The sequence below is a fragment of the Schistocerca americana genome, chromosome 9 (assembly GCF_021461395.2).
Source record: "Schistocerca americana isolate TAMUIC-IGC-003095 chromosome 9, iqSchAmer2.1, whole genome shotgun sequence".
Classification (NCBI taxonomy): Eukaryota; Metazoa; Arthropoda; class Insecta; order Orthoptera; family Acrididae; genus Schistocerca; species Schistocerca americana.
Window position 1 is genome coordinate 55,980,486 of NC_060127.1, and position 20,190 is coordinate 56,000,675.

Here is a 20,190-nt window from a genome sequence, read left to right on the forward strand (position 1 = left end):
CCTCAGATGTTAAGTCCCATAGCGCTTATAGCCATTTTTGTCTTACCCTCGAAATTCAAGCTTTCAGCTTAGTCAGCGTAGTGTTGTAGTGTGCTGAACTGACCACACTCTAGCTGTCCCACAAGACTGTGCACATCACTTAACCTGTAGTCGGCCGTGCCTCGAATTTCTTCTCTGACGAAGGATTCGCTTGTTACCATTCCATGCAATGTCTTTTGGATTGCGGCTCGTGGTGTTGACACCATGTCTCATCTCCAGTGACGATGTTATTCAGAAAATTGTGACCTTCCGCTTCCTATTGGTCCAGCAGATCTCGTCAAATTTCCATTCTGTAAGTTTTTAGTAGTACAAGTTTATGTGCCAACTAGCTCTGCAGATGATGAAGAAAGTGAAGAAATGTATGATGAAATAAAAGAAATTATTCAGATAGTGAAGGGAGACGAAAATTTAATAGTCAAGGGTGACTGGAATTCGGTAGTAGGAAAAAGGAGAGAAGGAAACGTAGTAGGTGAATATGGATTGGGGCTAAGAAATGAAAGAGGAAGCCGCCTGATAGAATTTAGCACAGAGCACACCATAATCATAGCTAACACTTGGTTCAAGAATCATAAAAGAAGATTGTATACATGGAAGAAGCCTGGAGATACTGACAGGTTTCAGATAGATTATATAATGGTAAGACGGAGATTTAGGAACCAGGTTTTAAATTGTAAGACATTTCCAGGGGCAGATGTGGACTCTCACCACAATCTATTGGTTATGAACAGTAGATTAAAACTGAAGAAACTGCAAAAAGGTGGGAATTTAAGGAGATGGGACTTGGATAAACTGACTAAACCAGAGGTTGTACAGAGTTTCAGGGAGAGCATAAGGAAACAATTGACAGGAATGGAGGAAAGAAATACAGTAGAAGAAGAATGGGTAACTTTGAGGGATGAAGTAGTGAAGGCAGCAGAGGATCAAGTAGGTAAAAAGACGAGGGCTAGTAGAAATCCTTGAGCAACAGAAGAAATGTTGATTTTAATCGATGAAAGGAGAAAATATAAAAATGCAGTAAATGAAGCAGGCAAAAAGGAATACAAACTTCTCAAAAAGGAGATCGACAGGAAGTGCAAAATGGCTAAGCAGGGATGGCTAGAGGACAAATGTAAGGATGTAGAGGCTTATCTCACTAGGGGTAAGATAGTTACTGCCTACAGGTAAATTAAAGAGACCTTTGGAGAAAAGAGAACCACTTCTAAGCAAAAATGGGAAAGCAGAAAGGTGGAGAGAGTATATAGAGGGTCTATACAAGGGCGATGTACTTGAAGACAATATTATGGAAATGGAAGAGGATGTAGATGAAGATGAAATGGGAGATACGATACTGCGTGAAGAGTTGACAGAGCACTGAAAGATCTGAGTCGAAACAAGGCCCCGGGAGTAGACAACATTCCATTAGAACTACTGACAGCTTTGGGAGAGGCAGTCCTGACAAAACTCTACCATCTGGTGAGCAAGATGTATGAGGCAGGCGAAATACCGTCAGACTTCAAGGAGAATATAATAATTCCAATCCCAAAGAAAGCAGATGCTGACACATGTGAAAATTACCGAACTATCAGTTTAATAAGTCGCGGATGCAAAATACTAACGCGAATTCTTTACAAGCGAATGGAAAAACTGGTAGTAGCCGACCTCGGGGAAGATCAGTTTGGATTCCGTAGAAATATTGGAACATGTGGGGCAATACTGACTCTACGACTTATCCTAGAAGCTAGATTAAGGAAAGGCAAACCTACATTTCTAGCATTTGTAGACTTAGAGAAAGCTTTTGACAATGTTGACTGGAATGTTCTCTTTCAAATTCTGAAGGTGGCATGGGTAAAATACAGGGAGCGAAAGGCTATTTACAATTTGTACAGAAACCAGATGGCAATTGTAAGAGTCGAGGGGCACGAAAGGCAAGCAGTGGTTGGGAAGGGAGTGAGACAGGGTTGTAGCCTATCCCCGATGTTATTCAATCTGTATATTGAGCAAGCAGTGAAGGAAACAAAAGAAAAATTCGGAGCAGGTATTAAAATCCATGGAGAAGAAATAAAAGCTATAAGGTTACCCGAAGACATTGTAATTCTGTCAGAGACAGCAAAGGACTTAGAAGAGCAGTTGAATGGAATGGACAGTGTCTTGAAAGGAGGATATAAGATGAACATCAACAAAAGCAAAACAAGGATAATGGAATGTAGTCTAATTAAGTCGGGTGATGCTGAGGGAATTAGATTAGGAAGTGAGACACTTAAAGTAGTAAAGGAGTTTTGCTATTTGGGGAGTAAAATAACTGATGATGGTCGAAGTAGAGAGGATATAAAATGTAGACTGGCAATGGCAAGGGAAGCGTTTCTGAAGAAGAGAAATTTGTTAACATCGAGTATAGATTTAAGTGTCAGGAAGTCGTTTCTAAAAGTATTTGTATGGAGTGTAGCCATGTATGGAAGTGAAACATGGACGATAAATAGTTTGGACAAGAAGAGAATAGAAGCTTTCGAAATGTGGTGCTACAGAAGAATGCTGAAGATTAGATGGGTAGATCACATAACTAATGAGGAAGTATTGAATAGGACTGGGGAGAAGAGAAGTTCGTGGCACAACTTGACCAGAAGAAGGGATCGGTTGGTAGGACATGTTCTGAGGCATCAAGGGATTGGAGGCCAGCGTGTAGGGTAAAAATCGTAGACGGAGACCAAGAGAAGAATACACTAAACAGATTCAGAAGGATGTAGATTGCAGTAGGTACTGGGAGATGAAGAAGCTTGCACAGGATAGAGTAGCATGGAGATCTGCTTCAAACCAGTCTCAGGACAAGACCACAACAACAACAATAAGTTTTTTGTTCTTCTGTAAGCATCAGCGGGACCCATCTCGCACAGACTTTGCGATAACCAACGTTGTTTCCAAGGCATTACAGCTTTACACACAATTCTCTGGTCGTTGTCCGCCGATCAGCACGGATAAGTTGATGAAGACGCCCTTCATTGCGAGGTATAACAGCTGTGCAGGGTCGACCGGTCCGTGGCTTGTCATGCGCACCCTTTCCAGCATCTTGAAGGCGCCGTACCCATCGCCTCACATTGCTCACCTCTACTGTATCGTCTCCATACACCTTTAGCAAGCGTCGATCTATTTCAATCGCCGGCCGAAGTGGCCGTGCGGTTAAAGGCGCTGCAGTCTGGAACCGCAAGACCGCTACGGTCGCAGGTTCGAATCCTGCCTCGGGCATGGATGTTTGTGATGTCCTTAGGTTAGTTAGGTTTAACTAGTTCTAAGTTCTAGGGGACTAATGACCTCAGCAGTTGAGTCCCATAGTGCTCAGAGCCATTTGAACCATCTATTTCAATCGGCGCAATTTCTTCAGCAGTAACGAATTCAATCACACGTCGCTGTTTTACACGCCCTACCATATCAGACTCCATTTTGGATCACACCTCTGCTGGAGTCAACTACCGCCGAACAATGGAACCACCTGCAAATGAAAGAGGAAGGTTCAAGCATTAGCACTACACCAACGACATCTGTGCCGGACATTCGAAGTCACCACAAAAAATTAGGAGGCATTACTTTCGGAACGACCCTCATATTTCCATTATTTGTCCAACTGCAAAATTAAGGCCAAATGTTCTTCTGTTAGTCCTAAGGCCATGGTGTTCGTAACCTTCTCTTGCTGCGTGTTAATGGTTCGGTAAATATAATTTTTTGCTGTCGCTGGAATGCAACAGATGTGTTGCATGTATTATGAAGTTTGTTAAGCAAAAGTCGTGGACAATATAGTATTTTGCTTACCTTGTGTTTGATTCCACTTCACTGAATCTCCATGATAATCCTGCATTTTTTGTAGTTCCTGCAGCCCACAAGTTGAGCTGCTGGTTTTCAATTTTCTTATAAATAATGTCTTCTTATTTCTTCTGACACATAGATTTATTTGCGTTTCATTACAGAGCGTTAGTGTGTTACAAAACTAAGCTTCGCAACTAACTCAGATTAGCACCAGATTTGAAGTGTGCTAAGAAAGATAAGCTTGGCTAAGGTGGCTTAACATTGTGATTATAAAATACATAGATATACGTTGATTGACGTAAAATCTCGATTTACATTTTAAATTTTTGAATAATTATTACAATAATTTGAGTTTACAGAAATTAATTAATTTTGTAAAATGGTATACTGTTTAAAACATTACAATTTCACAATGTTATAAAATATTTTTAGGTCAGGTACATTATTTGTTTGGATGTGACATAACAACTGCAGAAGCGTTGGCTACACGACTCTTACTTCAAAAAGGAATGTGCGATAGTGTAACAGAACCCCAATGCACGAAAATGACAAAATGAATTGAACGATACTGCATCGTGACACCAAATGAACAGACCAGTACCCAATGAGACAAACTCACATATCCTGTAAGCCTCTTTTCCATAAGCTTTAGGCAGTGTGGTAATGAAATGACCCCTCTAAAATTGCTATACTTTTTCTGTAAATTTTTATCATCACACATAGCACCAGATTAACTCCTCCAACACCAGACTGAAGTGAGAAACAAAAATTATAACTATATTACCAGCTGGTAACGTAACAAAAAATAATTCTCGTGTTATCAATCGATGTAAGACTCCTACAGGTAAAATGTAGCTTCAAAAAGCCAATGACGTTATAGCCCACCACATTCTTAGAGAGAAAAATGCCCTAACAAAATTAGAGTAGCTCATTACGTAAATGTTGTCCATCAAATCTAGTGCCCGTGTACATATAAAAATAAACTGCTGCAATAAACTAAATCTGTGTTTACTATAATCCAATATTCCAAGCAAAATATTTGATCAGGTGAATATCTGCAACTGAGGAACGTATTTATAGGATAAAAACTCGCTTTCCTTAATTTATTCTACCACCTCTTTTGGAGTCTCAAGCTCCATGAGTAGTCACTTCCGTGTCGTGCTGTCCAGGAGGACACTCTGGCTGCTGATCATACGCTCCCATGTGTTTGTTTCATGGGGGTGTGATCACCCATCACTGACTGGCCCGACCCCCACACATTTCTGTACCCAAAACTATTTTGTGGGACCTGAAGCTGAAGCTTTAAGCTTTGAAACCGTTCGTGGAATAAATTAACAAAATTACTGACAATTGAAGGCCTTGTAAAAATAAGAACAGAGACAAAGCAGGATTTAATTTAAAGTTTTGTCCAGGTGCAATTTTCTTAACCCGTATTTACTGTAAAACTGTTTTAAGAACATTCATGTTAACGCCGATCTATACCAGCGTACACAATGATTATTTTACATACTAAAAACCAAAAATCGGTTTCCAAGCTAAAAATGTTACATATTTGATCGAAGATCTCTGTAGCATACATCGGTTGTATAGCAAATGCTGGAAGCTAGCGGATTTGTGGTGAAAGTGTCTATAGCAAATATTGATTAATTTTGTGAACGAAAGGTAATGAAAATCGAAGGTGCCATGTGGATGCTAATAACAATACCGCACACACCGCCACATTAAGTAAATAAATTCGGTTTTCGACACAACTTGCAGAATAACTATTACTCAAGGCGGTACATTGAAGTGTTCCCCATCTTGTTGTCACATAGCCAGCAGTCTGCATCACGCTAAGAAAATAAGTATGCAACTTCTGCCAGCCCCATCTGAAGACTAGCCTGAAAAGCTTCGAAAAATAGTTTAACCAAATAAACAAAATTTTATAAAGTGACTGGTATGGTTATCCGTATTTATACAGGGTGATTCAAAAAGAATACCACAACTTTAAAAATGTGTATTTAATGAAGGAAACATAATATAACCTTCTGTTATACATCATTACAAAGAGTATTTAAAAAGTTTTTTTTTCACTCAAAAACAAGTTCAGAGATGTTCAATATGGCCCCCTCCAGATACACGAGCAATATCAATCCGATACTCCAACTCGTTCCACACTCTCTGTAGCATATCAGGCGTAACAGTTTGGATAGCTGCTGTTATTTCTCGTTTCAAATCATCAATGGTGGCTGGGAGTGGTGGCCGAAACACCATATCCTTAACATACCCCCATAAGAAAAATTCGCAGGGGGTAAGATCAGGGCTTCTTGGAGGCCAGTGATGAAGTGCTCTGTCACGGGCTGCCTGGCGGCCGATCCATCGCCTCGGGTAGTTGAGGTTCAGGTAGTTACGGACAGATAAGTGGCAATGTGGTGGCGCTCCATCCTGCTGAAATATGAATTGTTGTGCTTCTTGTTCGAGCTGAGGGAACAGCCAATTCTCTAACATCTCCAGATACTGTAGTCCAGTTACAGCAGCACCTTCGAAGAAAAAGGGACCAAAAACTTTATTGGCTGAAATGGCACAGAAAACGTTCACCTTAGGCGAGTCACGTTCATACTGAGTTGTTTCCCGCGGATTCTCAGTGCCCCATATACAGACATTGTGACGGTTGACTTTCCCGTTAGTGTGGAAAGTTGCTTCATCACTAAACACAATCTTTGAAACGAAACTTTTCCCTTTGCACAAACACCCATTCTCTGTAAACTGTTTATACCAACGTTTAATACACCACCTATCAGGAGGTTTAACACCATACTTCGTTCGAAATGCACGCTGAACAACTGTCGTCGATTCACTTCTGCCGTACTCAATAACACAAAAAGCTTTCTGTTGAGCGGTCGCCATCTTAGCATCAACTTACGCTGACGCCTAGTCAACAGCGCCTCAAGCGAACAAATGTACAACTAAATGAAACTTTATAGCTTCCTTAATTCGCCGACAGATAATGCTTAGCTCTGCCTTTTGTCGTTGCAGAGTTTTAAATTCCTAAAGTTGTGGTATTCTTTTTGAATCACCCTGTATTTCACTTATTCCTATACATGCTTTTAGATAAAGGTATTATAATACCCCATGACCAGTAACTGCGTACCCCACATTCTCTCTACAGCATTCCCAGGTGAGGAGTAACTGCTTATATCGCTTTCCACCATGTGTGCGGTTACTAGCTGTCGCGTGTGGGGGGAGTAAGCTCCGCCTTCTCACTTCAGTAGCAGCTCCTGTCTGGCTGACCACCTTCACTTCCCTTGCACAAGGCTCCACAGCCTGCTGCCAAGCTTGGTGGTGCAGGGCTTGGCACATTGCACTCGCATTCAAGAGAACAACGGTTCAAATCCCTGTCCACCCATCCAGATTTGTGTTTTCTGCAGTTTCCCGAAACCACTCCAGCCAAATGTCTTTGAACAGGGCGTGGTCGATTTCCTTCACCATCCTTTCTTAATCCGAGACAGAACTTGCTCTCTAAGGGCCCAATGTCGACAGAAGATTAAACTCTAATATTTCTTCCTTCCATTTACAGCTTGCCAGAACAAAAATTAATAATGACCCTGTAGCAGATTACCCACTAATTCTGAATATAATATAAACAAATAAACTATTGAATGAGAGGTTTGCCACTAGACTTTATTACCTAGAAATGCATGAAAGAATGTTCCGATGATGATCATGCCAAAGCTGAAAAATTACCCTGCACATGTACTAATGTATGATGATGAAGATGATGATGATGGTTGTACCACGAAGCATAGTACAACATTAGTTACCCCAGTGTATCAAATGAACTTTTATTACTTCAAGAGTACACAACACCAAAGAAAGTTTCCTTCTGTGGTTACTGTAATGCATGCACCTTACATGCTACTGTTGTAATGAAACATCTGTACCGAGAAAATGATTCTATAAATAGCTCACACGCAAACTAATAAGAATATGTTCTACGCACACACGCACACTTGTGACCCATCCTGGTTTGGACGTGTAGCACTAAGTAATTGTACCTACGGTTGGATGACTTGTTGTTGGAAATTTGTGGTAAGGTCTTATGGGACCAAACTGCTGAGGTCATCGGTTCCTAAGCTTACGCACTACTTAACCTAACTTAAACTAACTTATGCTAAGGACAAAACGAAAACACCCATGCCCGAGGGAGGGCTCCAACCTCCGACGGGGGGAGCCGCGCGGGCCGTGACAAGGCGCCCACACGGCTACCCCGCGCGGCCGACTTCTTTTTAAAATGTAGTGAGATACACAAACCTTTCTCGTGAATCAGTCTGTCTATTAGAGAAAACTATACCGAAGTCGGTACAGCAGTTCCTGGGATAAGCCATAGCACACAGACAGGAAAACGGTGTAGGGTACCTTAATTCATAATATATATATATATATATATATATATATATATATATATATATATATATATTCAGTTCTGAGACTGGTTTGATGCAGCTCTCCATGCTACTCTACCCTGTGCAAGCTTCTTCATCTCCCAGTACCTACTGCAACTTACATCCTTCTGAATCTGCTTAGTGTATTTATCTCTTGGTTTCCCTCTACGATTTTTACCCTACACGCTGCCCTCCAATAGTAAACTGTTGATCCCTTGATGCCTCAGATAATGTCCTACCAACCGATCCCTTCTTCTAGTCATGTTGTGCCACAAACTCCTCTTCTCCCCAATTCTATTCAACACCTCCTCATTAGTTATGTGATCTACCCACCTAATCTTCAGCATTCTTCTGTAGCATCACATTTCGAAAGCTTCTATTCTCTTCTTGTCCAAACTATTTATCGTCCATGTTTCACTTCCATACGTGGCTAAACTCGATACAAATACTTTTAGAAACGACTTCCTGACACTTAAATCTATACTCGATGTTAACAAATTTATCTTCTTCAGAAACGCTTTCCTTGCCATTGCCAGTCTACATTTTATATCCTCTCTACTTCGACCATCATCAGTTATTTTGCTCCCCAAATAGCAAAATTCCTTTTCTACTTTAAGTGTTTCATTTCCTAATCTAATTCCCTCAGCATCACCCGATTTAATTCGATTACATTCCATTATCCTCGTTTTGCCTTTGTTGATGTTCGTCTTATACCCTCCTTTCAAGACACTGTCCATTCCGTTCAACTGCTCTTCCAAGTCCTTTGCTGTCTCTGACAGAATTACAATGTCATCGGCGAACCTCAGAGTTCTTATTTCTTCTCCATGGGTTTTAATACCTACTCCGAATTTTTCTTTTGTTTCCTTTACTGCTTGCTCAATATACAGATTGAATAACATTGGGGAGAGGGTACAACCCTGTCTCACTCCCTTCCCAACCACTGCTTCTTTTTCGTGCCCCTCGGCTTTTATAACTGCCATCTGGTTTCTGTACAAATTGTAAATAGCCTTTCGCTCCCTGTATTTTACCCCTGCCACCTCCAGAATTTGAAAGAGAGTATTCCAGTCAACATTGTCAAAAGCTTTCTCTAAGTCTACAAATGCGAGAAACGTAGGTTTGCCTTTCCTTAATCTAGCTTCTAGGATAAGTCGTAGGGTCAGTATTGCCTCACGTGTTCCAACATTTCTACGGAATCCAAACTGATCTTCCCCGAGGTCGGCTTCTACCAGTTTTTCCATTCGTCTGTAAAGAATTCGCGTTAGTATTTTGCAGCCGTGACTTATTAAACTGATAGTTCGGTAATTTTCACGTCTGCCAACACCTGCTTTCTCTGGTATTTGAATTATTATATTCTTATTGAAGTCCGATGGTATTTCGCCTGTTTCATACAGTTTGCTCACCAGACGGTAGAGTTTTGTCAGGACTGGCTCTCCCAAGGCTGTCAGTAGTTCTAATGGGATGTTGTCTACTCCTGGGGCCTTGTTACGACTTAGGTCTTTCAGTGCTCTGTCAAACTCTTCACGGAGTACCATATCTCTCATCTCATCTTCATCTACATCCTCTTCCATTTCCATAATATTGCCCTGAAATACGCCGCCCTTTTATAGACACTCCATATACTCCTTCCACCTTTCTGCTTTCCCTTCTTTGCTTAGAACTGGGTTTCCATCTGAGGTCTTGATATTCATGCAAGTGGTTCTCTTTTCTCCAAAGGTCTCTTTAATTTTCCTGTAGGCAGTATATATCTTGCCTCTAGTTAGATAAGCCTCTACATCCTTACATTTGTCCTCTAGCCATGCCTTCCTAGCCATTTTACACTTCCTGTCGATCTCCTTTTTGAGACGTTTGTATTCCTTTTTGCCTGCTTCATTTACTGCGTTTTTATATTTTCTCCTTTCATCAATTAAATTTAATATTTCTTCTGTCACGCAAGGATTTCTACTAGCCCTCATCTTTTTACCTACTTGATCCTCTGCTGCCTTCACTACTTCATCCCTCGAAGCTACCCATTCTTCTTCTACTGTATTTCTTTCCCCCATTCTTGTCAATTGTTCCCTTATGATCTCCCTGAAACTCTGTACAACCTCTGCTTTAGTCAGTTTATCTAGGTCCCATCTCCTTAAATTCCCACCTTTTTGCAGTTTCTTCAGTTTTAATCTACAGTTCATAACCAATAGATTGTGGTGAGAGTCCACATCTGCCCCTGGAAATGTCTTACAATTTAAAACCTGGTTCCTAAATCTCTGTCTTACCATTATATAATCTATCTGAAACCTGTGAGTATCTCCAGGATTCTTCCATGTATACAATCTTCTTTTATGATTCGTGAACCAAGTGTTAGCTATGATTAAGTTATGCTCTGTGCAAAATTCTACAAGGCGGCTTCCTCTTTTATTTCTTCCCCCCAATCCATATTCACCTACTATGTTTCCTCCTCTCCCTTTTCCTACTATCGAATTCCAGTCACCCATGACTATTAAATTTTCGTCTCCCTTTACTATCTGAATAATTTCTTTTATCTCATCATACATTTCTTCATTTTCTTCGTCATCCGCAGAGCTAGTTGGCATATAAACTTGTACTACTGTAGTAGGCATGAGCTTCGTGTCTATCTTGGCCACAATAATGCGCTCACTATGCTGTTTGTAGTAGCTTACCCGCACTCCTATTTTTCTATTCATTATTAAACCTACTCCTGGATTACCCCTATTTGATTTTGTAGCTATAAACCTGTATTCACCTGACCAGAGGTCTTGTTCCTCCTGCCACCGAACTTCACTAATTCCCACTATATCTAACTTTAACCTATGCATTTCCTTTTTTAAATTTTCTAGCCTACCTGCCCGATTAAGGGATCTGACATTCCACCCTCCGATCCGTAGAACGCCAGTTTTCTTTCTCCTGATAATGACGTCCTCCTGAGTATTCCCCGCCCGGAGATCCGAATGGGGGACTATTTTACCAACGGCAATGCCTATGGTTCATGGGGGGGGGGGGGGGGGGGGGGGGAAATCTAGTAGTAACCAGGTATTTAGTTTTGTCTTCACTTATCCTTAGACCTACATCTTCACTAGCCTCGATTAACGCATTCGCATTTGCTGTTATAGATTCTTTCTAACGCTAACAATGTTCAGATCATCTGCATACCCTAATATCTTAATATTTCCATTTAACTCCACACCCTCTGAATTATCTGCTGCCATTCGTACAATATATTCTAGGACTAAATTAAAAAGTAGGGGCATCTCCCTGTTTAAGTCCGTTCTTTATTACAAATTCTTCTGACTCCAATTTCCCCACGCGTACTCTACCTTTTGTGTTTTTCAAACTCGCCTCTATAAGTGTAACATACTTGTCTGCACGCAGGGGCGGATCCGGGATCTCGGTCGGGAGGGGGGGGGGGGGCAAATGTTTTGGTACCTGCCTTCCAAAAAATTAATTCCAAATAAAAGCATTAATACTCTATATACGCGCGCGCACACACACGCGTTTGATGAAATAACTTACTGCATTACCTAAAAATATTCTTCAAATACAACACGTGCACTTTAAAAACTCCCTGTTTGTGTGCTAATGTAAAATAATCTATACAAATGGAAATGTTCGTTTCCATTCTTAAATCTTCGAAATTAGTTCACCAATTGCTTTCATATGACAGAATGTTGCCATCGAATTCGCGCATGTGTTTATACGCAGCAATGACGATACGACTGCGAAAAGTTATAATAGGGTATTTGACTGTGTTCAGGAAATCATCTTATATTGTTAATTACGTCAGTATCTGTTTGAATCTGCTTACCGTAACATTTATATTCTTACTGTATGAGAGAATGGATTGTAAATGAATCCACAGACGTTATTTACGTGTACATTATTACATTTGGCTAATTAATGTTTGTTCACATTCCACATCAAAAGTGATAAGAAAGCCAAAATGGGGGAGAAGCGTTCATCCAGATCGAAAACCTGCAATTGCAGAACAAAAGGGACTGTCGTAAGGTTCTCACTATTTGCAACTAATGATAATATTTTCAAGTATTCCATCGGTGTTCATCGCTTAATTATCAACACCATCTCTTTGCAAATTGCCACTAGAAACAAAATCTTACATACGCACTGCAGGGAAAGTGCTAAAAAAGGGACACAGATCGCTCATGCATCAGCGAATATTATCATTTTATTCGTAAGTATAGTTGTTTCTTCTGTAGTTTATTCACTAAATGGAAGAGGCTTCAAGGTCTCTTTTTGTATTGTTACATCAAACTGCGTGCCGTTGTTTACATCTTCGACTTCAAGTAAAACACACTAGATAGGCCGACGTAATCAGCCCCTAAAGCAGTCGGAAAAAAAAGATCAATCACGCACCAGGTGGGGGGGCAATTGCCTCCCCCCCCCACCCCCACCCCTCTGGATCCGACCCTGTTTGCACGTGACGGAATTATTGCAACAGGTCCGCCGCTGCCGCTTCCACCGCCACCGCCACCGCCGAAGCCGCCGAGCAGCCGCCCCCGCCACCCCCGCACAAGAAGTCCCAGCAGCAGCAGGCAGAGGAGAGGGAGAGGGATGCGGGGGCGGAGCGGCCGCCGGCGGAGCCGCCGCGCCAGCAGCGGACGCCGTTCCGGTCGGAGCGCGAGCAGGAGGAGCGGCTGAGCGAGCTGCGCAAGCTGAAGCCGCGCCGCCCGCCGGAGGAGGGGCAGCCGCAGCCGCAGCAGCAGCAGCAGCAGGCCAGGCCCCCGCTGGACGCGCCGCCCGCAGACCTGCCGGAGCCCGCCGGCGCCGCCGAGAGGCGGGACCGCCAGCCCGACACCGCGCAGGCGAGTCTCACGTCCCCACCTCTGTACACGATAGGCCAGCAAACGCCGACCAACAGCCAGTGAACTAGACCGAACATCGGTCGCCAACGCGTAGGCGTTCGGCGTCTCACCCTCACCAACCGGGGGCTCGCGGACGACGGTTTCGCCCAGGTGGAATTGCAGATGGCTTTGATAACTTTTCGAGGTCGCTCCCGTATTGTTATTGTAACACTAGTGGCCATTAAAATTGCTACACAAAGAAGAAATGCAGATGATAAACGGGTATTCATTGGACAAATATATTATACTACAACTCACATGTGATTACATTTTCACGCAATTTGGGTGCTTAGATCCTGAGAAGTCAGTACCCAGAACAACCACCTCTGGCCGTAATAACGGCCTCGATACGCCTGGCCAATGAGTCAAACACAGCTTGGGTGGCGTGTACACGTACAGCTACCCGTGTAGCTTCAACACGATACCACAGTTCGTCAAGAGTAGTGACTGGCGTATTGTGACGAGCCAGTTGCTCGGCCACCATTGACCAGACGTTTTTAATTGGTGAGAGAAGAATGTGCTGGCCAGGACAGCAGTCGAACATTTTCTGTATCCAGAAAGCCACGTACAGGACCTGCAACATGCGGTCGTCCATTATCCTGCTGAAATGCAGGGATCGAATGGAGGGTAGAGCCACGGGTAGTAACACATCTGAAATGTAACGTCCACTGTTCAAAGTGCCGTCAATGCGAACAAGAGGCGACCGAGACGTGTGACCAATGGCACCCCATACCATCACGCCGGGTGATACGCCAGTATGGCGATGACGAATACACGCTTCCAATGTGCGTTCACCGCGATGTCGCCAAACACGGATGCAACCATCATGATGCTGTAGATAGAACCTGCATTCATCCGAAAGAAATGAGACTTTGCCATTCGTGCACCCAGGTTCGTCGTTGAGTACACCATCGCAGGCGCTCCTGTCTGTGATGCAGCGTCAAGGGTAACCACAGCCATGGTCTCCGAGCTGATAGTCCATGCTGCTGCAAACGTCGTCGAACTGTTCGTGCACATGATGTTGTCTTGCAAACGTCCCGATCTGTTGACTCAGGGATCGAGACGTGGCTGCACGATCCGTTACAGCCATGCGGATAAGATGCTTGTCATCTCGACTGCAAGTGATACGAGGCCGTTGGGATCCAGCACGCACGTTCCGTATTACCCTCCCTAACACACCGGTTCCACATTCTGCTAACAGTCATTGGACCTCGACCAACGCGAGTAGCAATGTCGCGATACGATAAACCGCGATCGCGATAGCCTACAATCCGACCTTTACCAAAGTCAGATCGTGATGGTACGCATTTTTCCTCCTTACACGAGGCATCACAACAACGTTTCACCAGGCAGCGCCGGTCAACTGCTGTTTGTGTATGAGAAATCGGTTGGAAACTTTCCTCGTGTCCGCAGGTTGTAGGTGTCGCCACCGGCGCCAGCCTTGTGTAAATGCACTGAAAAGCTAATCATTTGTATATCACAGCATCTTCTTCCTGTCGGTTAAATTTCACGTCTGTACCACGTCACCTTCGTGGTGTAGCAATTTTAATGGCCAATAGTGTATAAAGAAGCGTTTTAATTAGCATTTCATCGGCCGGTTGTTTGAGGCAAGAACAGGATTTACTTGACGCAGAATGTACACCATTTATTTCACTGCAAGAAGCTGATAATCAGAAAAAGAAGAAGGAAAAGAAGCGATACAAGCGGTCAGCCTCTCTTTTAAAAAGTTCAGAACTGAGGTTGGACAAAATTAATGTCACACCTCGAAGCTCAGTTAGATTACCGGCTATTTCTTAATATTTCCTGAGGAAAGTTACAAATTTCGAATTGTTGTTCTATTCTGTAGGCCCTAAAATTTCGTAAGGCGACACCTCTTTTAGGCACCACTCGGCGCCACTCCCAGTTTTATTTGTTTCTCTTTGTCATTCACGAGCGAAAAGGCGTCACTACAGACTAGATTTCATTTCTTTCACGTCACTAACATTACTTTCTGTAGGCTTACTAATTTTCCTCAATACGTCGCATCTTTTCAATTTTTTTCATAATCGCAGTTCGTAGCATCCCATACACATTATCGTTCGTAACGAAACTCTGTCAGCTATAATTATGCCACTGCATACTCCATTGCTTTTAAATACAATGAATAAACACACGCAGCAACTCGCTGCAGAAACGACGAAAATTCGACCCGGCGTCCACACTTTCAGAGGGGACACAAGCCCAACCCACCACAACGCTTTCACATTACCACAAGCAGACCGAACCGCAACGGAGGCCAATCGCTTCGTTGCCTTCGATCTGCGGTCACACACACTAAGCAAATCTCGGCCAATGAGGCAGTCGTGTGTCTTTCGTTGGCCTTCATTGGCCTAGTTTGTACGCGTCTTTACACGTTTTCCTATGGTCCGACAGTCTGATCGGTACAAATTGTGTAACTGTTTCAAAAACTAACTTCCTGATGATCTACAGACTTCAAAATTTCAAAATAGGTCACAAATGGTTGCCAATCCAATACGAACTCGCTTTCTTCTCTGGTGTGTAGGGGAGGGTACTTTATGTAAATTGCATTTCTCCCTTTTCCTGTTACAGTCGCGAATAGTTCGCAGGAACAATAATTGCTGGAAAGCCTCCGTGTGAGATCGAAACTCATTTTCACGTTCATCGTCAATTCACGAGATTGGAGAAAGCTATATATTGACTGACGGAGGTTAAAGTAAACGAAAATAAAAATCAAGTTTATCACATCACTGTGGTAATCTCGTCAAAATCTTTGAAATCGACTGAAATATTTCAAAGACTAAAAAGTTGTGTGGAGTGACGAATCACGGTACACAATGTGGCGATACGATGGCAGGGTGTGGGTATGGCGAACGCCCGGTGAACGTCACCTGCCAGCGTGTGTAGTGCCAACAGTAAAATTCGGAGGCGGTTCTGTCATGGTGTGGTTCATGTTTTCATGGAGGGGGTTTGTACCCCTTGTTGTTTTGCGTGGCACTATCACAGCACAGGGCTACATTGATGTTTTAAGCACCTTCTTGCTTCCCACTGTAGAAGAGTAGTTCGGGGATGGCGATTGCATCTTTCAACACAATCGAGCACCTGTTCATAATACACGGCCTTTGGCGGAGTGGTTGGAACCCCGACCTCCTTGCCAGGCCTCACCGACCGACATCGATACCTCTCCTCAGTGCAGCATTCCATGCAGAATGGACTGCCATTCCCCAAGAAACCTTCCAGCACCTGATTGAACGTATGCCTGCGAGAGTGGAAGCTGTCATCAAGGCTAAGGGTGGGCTAACACCATACTGAACTCCAGAATTACCGATGGAGGGCGCCACTAACTTGTATCTCATTTTCAGCCATGTGTCCGGATACTTTTGGTCACATAGTGTAGGTAGGCGCGGTCGGCACTAAGCGACCTTAGCACAACGGTTCACACAACTACACGCATTACCCTGGCACAGCTGCCTTCTCGATTCAAATTCTCACTACTGCCCCAATCTACTTTAAATTCCTCCTCACACGTGAACAGAATTGCTGTCAAGGTTCTCCAGTTTTTGTAATGGCATCTCAGCATCGAAAGTAAAAGGCTGATCCAGTCTGAAAGCCAAGCCCAGGTGCAGGTACTTATACAAATGAAATTACAGAATTTCAGAGATTTTACTGGACCCGTACAGATATGTTTTCATGAACAAAGCCTGAAGCGGCGAGTGAAGAGAAAGGATGTTCAGTCGTGCATAGTAATGTGGCAGTACTGAACATGAAATTGATTTCAGGGTTCGAGACCAACCCACCTGCATGTACTACTTGAGCAGGTGGAGTGAGTGTCCCTATACAGTTGCTTGCAGGATCTGCTTACCATCTGAGGGAAAAGCTTGCAGTGCTTGCAAATCAGATTGATCAATTTTAAGACAGGAAGTTTCGGGTGGATCGAATTCTGTATTATTTCTCCGAGACGAAGTGGAGCGTTAGCTTGTTGTGCCATAGTGTGGTACGGAATTTCATACTGGTAATTGGAAAGAAATAGCGACCAACGTTGCAGCTTGCGTGTTATACGATCAGGCACATGTTGGATGAAAAAGAGCAGTCAGCAGCTTATTGTAATAGGAAAATACGTTCAGTCGGTCGTGTGGGCTGTGTTCCTGTGTTCTCTACCGAAGATGGCTATGTGGACATCGGCAGAGGCGTGTCCATGTGAGGATACGGTTCTTCTTTATTGCTGCTTTACTCATTTATACAACTCCACCACGCAATTGCTGAGAAGTGGCAACAGACATACATGGGAAGGAACACAACAAGTCTTTAATTATTTCATTCTGCTAGTTCCGTCAGTCACATGCATTTTCTTCTTCACGTAATATTCGACGCTGTCGAGACACAGACATGCAAGTTGCTACACGATGGAGTGATGGCGAGTGAAGCCGATTAGGTGGCACCTGGAGGATTATTGGCTGCCCGGGTGGACACTCAGGCAGAAGTCCCTCCTTTGTGGCCCGGTGGTGGCAGAGTTCCGGCGATGGAGCAGACGGACACAGACTGGGCGTCACTTACTGCCCAGCTGGCCAAACGATCACAAGCTGGACTGCCATGGTGAAACACTGTTTCTATGTGCTGACAGTAGCGGAAGACTCAAAATTAGTGTTTCACGCTGAATTATGTGATGTGAAGGCAATGACTGGCCGTTGTAATTGGCAGTGGATCGATCTGCTGTTCTTCTTGGTTACCAGCCCGGTTTCATCACGTAGATGGTACTGCCTCAGAAGTTGTAGACATCTACTCAGCTCGAGGGTCATTGACCGGGGGCGGGCTGACTCCAGTATGTGGCCTCGCAATTCTGGGCTTCAACTTCTGCTTCAGTGTCTCGTCTAGTTTTGTCTGTTACGTTATAGTCAGTCAGGAGGAAAAATGTTCCACTGTGCAGATGCAGAAATTTACCATAGCTAAGGCTTCTGCTTCTAGCTGAATGTAGTTTACTTTGGCCTCGTTCAACATCTGAGATCAGATGTTAGGGGCGTTCAGTGTTTCGAACCTTGTGATATAATACTGCCCATGTATCATGTGACAATGCATCAGAAATACGCACTAATCCTTTTTGCTGGTCCAAACGACCGAAGCACAACTGAACCCTTTTGTTTTTCTTATAATGATGTAGGCTGAAGCAATGAATTAAAATTTGTATCAGTGCTGTGATTCGAACTTAAGGTCTCCTGCTTAATAGGCAAATGAGCTAACCACTGTGGCTACCACGATTGCACGGATTATCCTAAGATGTCTTCCTCACCAATATAAATTCCAGTTCATGCCTCAGCCCACTGCTATTCCTCTTCTAGACCCACATCAGTACTGCAGAGGGTATTCAGTATTAGAGTAGCACCTTAGCAATGAGAGTAATTGCAGTTGTGGTAACTGCTGTGCCAGTGTGGCGCAGTGGGTAGCGCACCTGCCCAGTAAGTAGGAGACCCCAGTTCGAATCCTGGTGCTGGCACAAAATTTCAATTAATTGCTTCAGCCTACATCATTATCATAGACGAAAGTGAGACTCAGGAACATCAACTGTATATGATTAATATATCACTTTTGTTTTTATCCCTCACAAAATTTGCCCATAATGGAGTAACCACTCCCAGGTTCAGAACAACTGCCTCGGAGTAATGCAGCGCCATATTGCCCTTTTGCAAAGAAATTAACGTTTGGTGGTGGACTTGTTTAATGCCTGAGTTGTCAGTGTCAGCCAGACGGTGAGAGGTGAGCGGTTTGTGTGTTTTGGTTGCCCCAGGTGCGACCGGCGGAGAGTGTGGCAGTGGTGGAGCTGCAGCCGAAGCCGCAGCCAGAGTGTGCCCCGGAGGCTGGACCTGAGGCGGTGAAGCCGCCGTCGCTGGACGTGGAGGCAGGCGGTGGGCAAGAACAGCTGGGCGGCTGCAGCGTGGCGCACCAGGCGCTCTCCGAGGAGGCCTCCCCGGCCGGCAGCGCCGTCCTCCCAGCACAGGTGAGCCGCCACCACTCTGCAGCCAGTGCGAGGCCCGTGCTGCGTTCTGAGTGGCCTGGTGGTCAACTCTGAATACGAGAAAATATGCAGCTAAAATCCGTATTTTAACGAGGGGCTTTCAGTAAGTAACACAACGCATTCTTTCTCGCTCAATAACAGGTGGAAGTGTTTACCGCCGTCTGACCTCCGTGTCTCCAGCCTAAGATTCGCGATGGAACATTCCCAAGTGTTAATAAATAATCTTGTTAAGACTTGGTGGGTAGGTAAATGGGGAAAAATAATGCAATCAGTATTTTTTTTGGACCCAATTCCACTTTTAAAGGATGAAACACGTCCTGAAAGGTAATTTAGCATATTGGGTTTGGAGGGAATATCCTTGAAACTATGATACATAAGAAACTATTTCTCGTATAAAAGTTGATACATAATTAACGTTCTTGCAAATTATATAATGGAATTTTGTAATAATTTGAAATTGTTTAAAATATCCCACCACCATTAATTAATTCTGAAAAATGAAAACATTTGTTACAACATAAATTAAAGAAGTTTTCAAGCTACATACATCCATGCATAATAAAGTTAGTTTCTAAAACACCATTTTTGGAAAATAAGCTACGCAAAATGAGTTGTCAGAGTATTTTCAACATACCCAATTAAATGTATAAACATTCATGATTAGTCATGTTATTTAGTTTACTTATATTTGTTTTATATTTTAAACTGTTATTTTTGTTCTACATTCATTTTTTACACACCTCTATTTCTTTAATTGAAAATAACAATTAATTCATTATTATGATAGAAAATAATTACTATAATGATAATCTGTAAATAAACGCATAAAACATAACGTTTTCTTACACCATGCACGTAAAATGAACACATTTCTTCACGTACTAAGCGTATACTGTTCACGACAGAGAACACAAGATAAAACACAAATCAGCGGGATTTCAGTTTGTGACAGGTGATCTCATAAACATCCTTATTTGTGTCAAGCATATTTCAGTACATTGGTAAGCCTTGGTGAAAAAACTTGATTCTGTGCTACTGACTACAGCTTAATTATATTGTTTTTTAAACGGAGATTTACATCAAAATTACTCAACAGAACTAG

At 43.0% G+C, this 20,190-nt stretch overlaps 1 protein-coding gene and 1 non-coding gene across 2 annotated transcripts in view; both read left to right on the plus strand.

Annotated features, from left to right (window-relative positions):
- The window catches only part of LOC124550625 (serine/arginine repetitive matrix protein 2-like), a 237,764-nt gene that overhangs the window by 110,292 nt on the left and 107,282 nt on the right, over nucleotides 1-20,190 (plus strand). Inside the window, exons 10-12 of the mRNA XM_047125347.1 lie at nucleotides 12,354-12,414; nucleotides 12,734-13,045; nucleotides 18,861-19,070. Of these exons, the coding sequence (XP_046981303.1) occupies nucleotides 12,354-12,414; nucleotides 12,734-13,045; nucleotides 18,861-19,070 (583 nt within the window). The remainder of the gene's footprint in view (nucleotides 1-12,353; nucleotides 12,415-12,733; nucleotides 13,046-18,860; nucleotides 19,071-20,190) is intronic.
- On the plus strand, nucleotides 18,498-18,569 carry Trnat-agu. The gene has a single exon. It is a non-coding gene; the product is annotated as a tRNA-Thr (tRNA).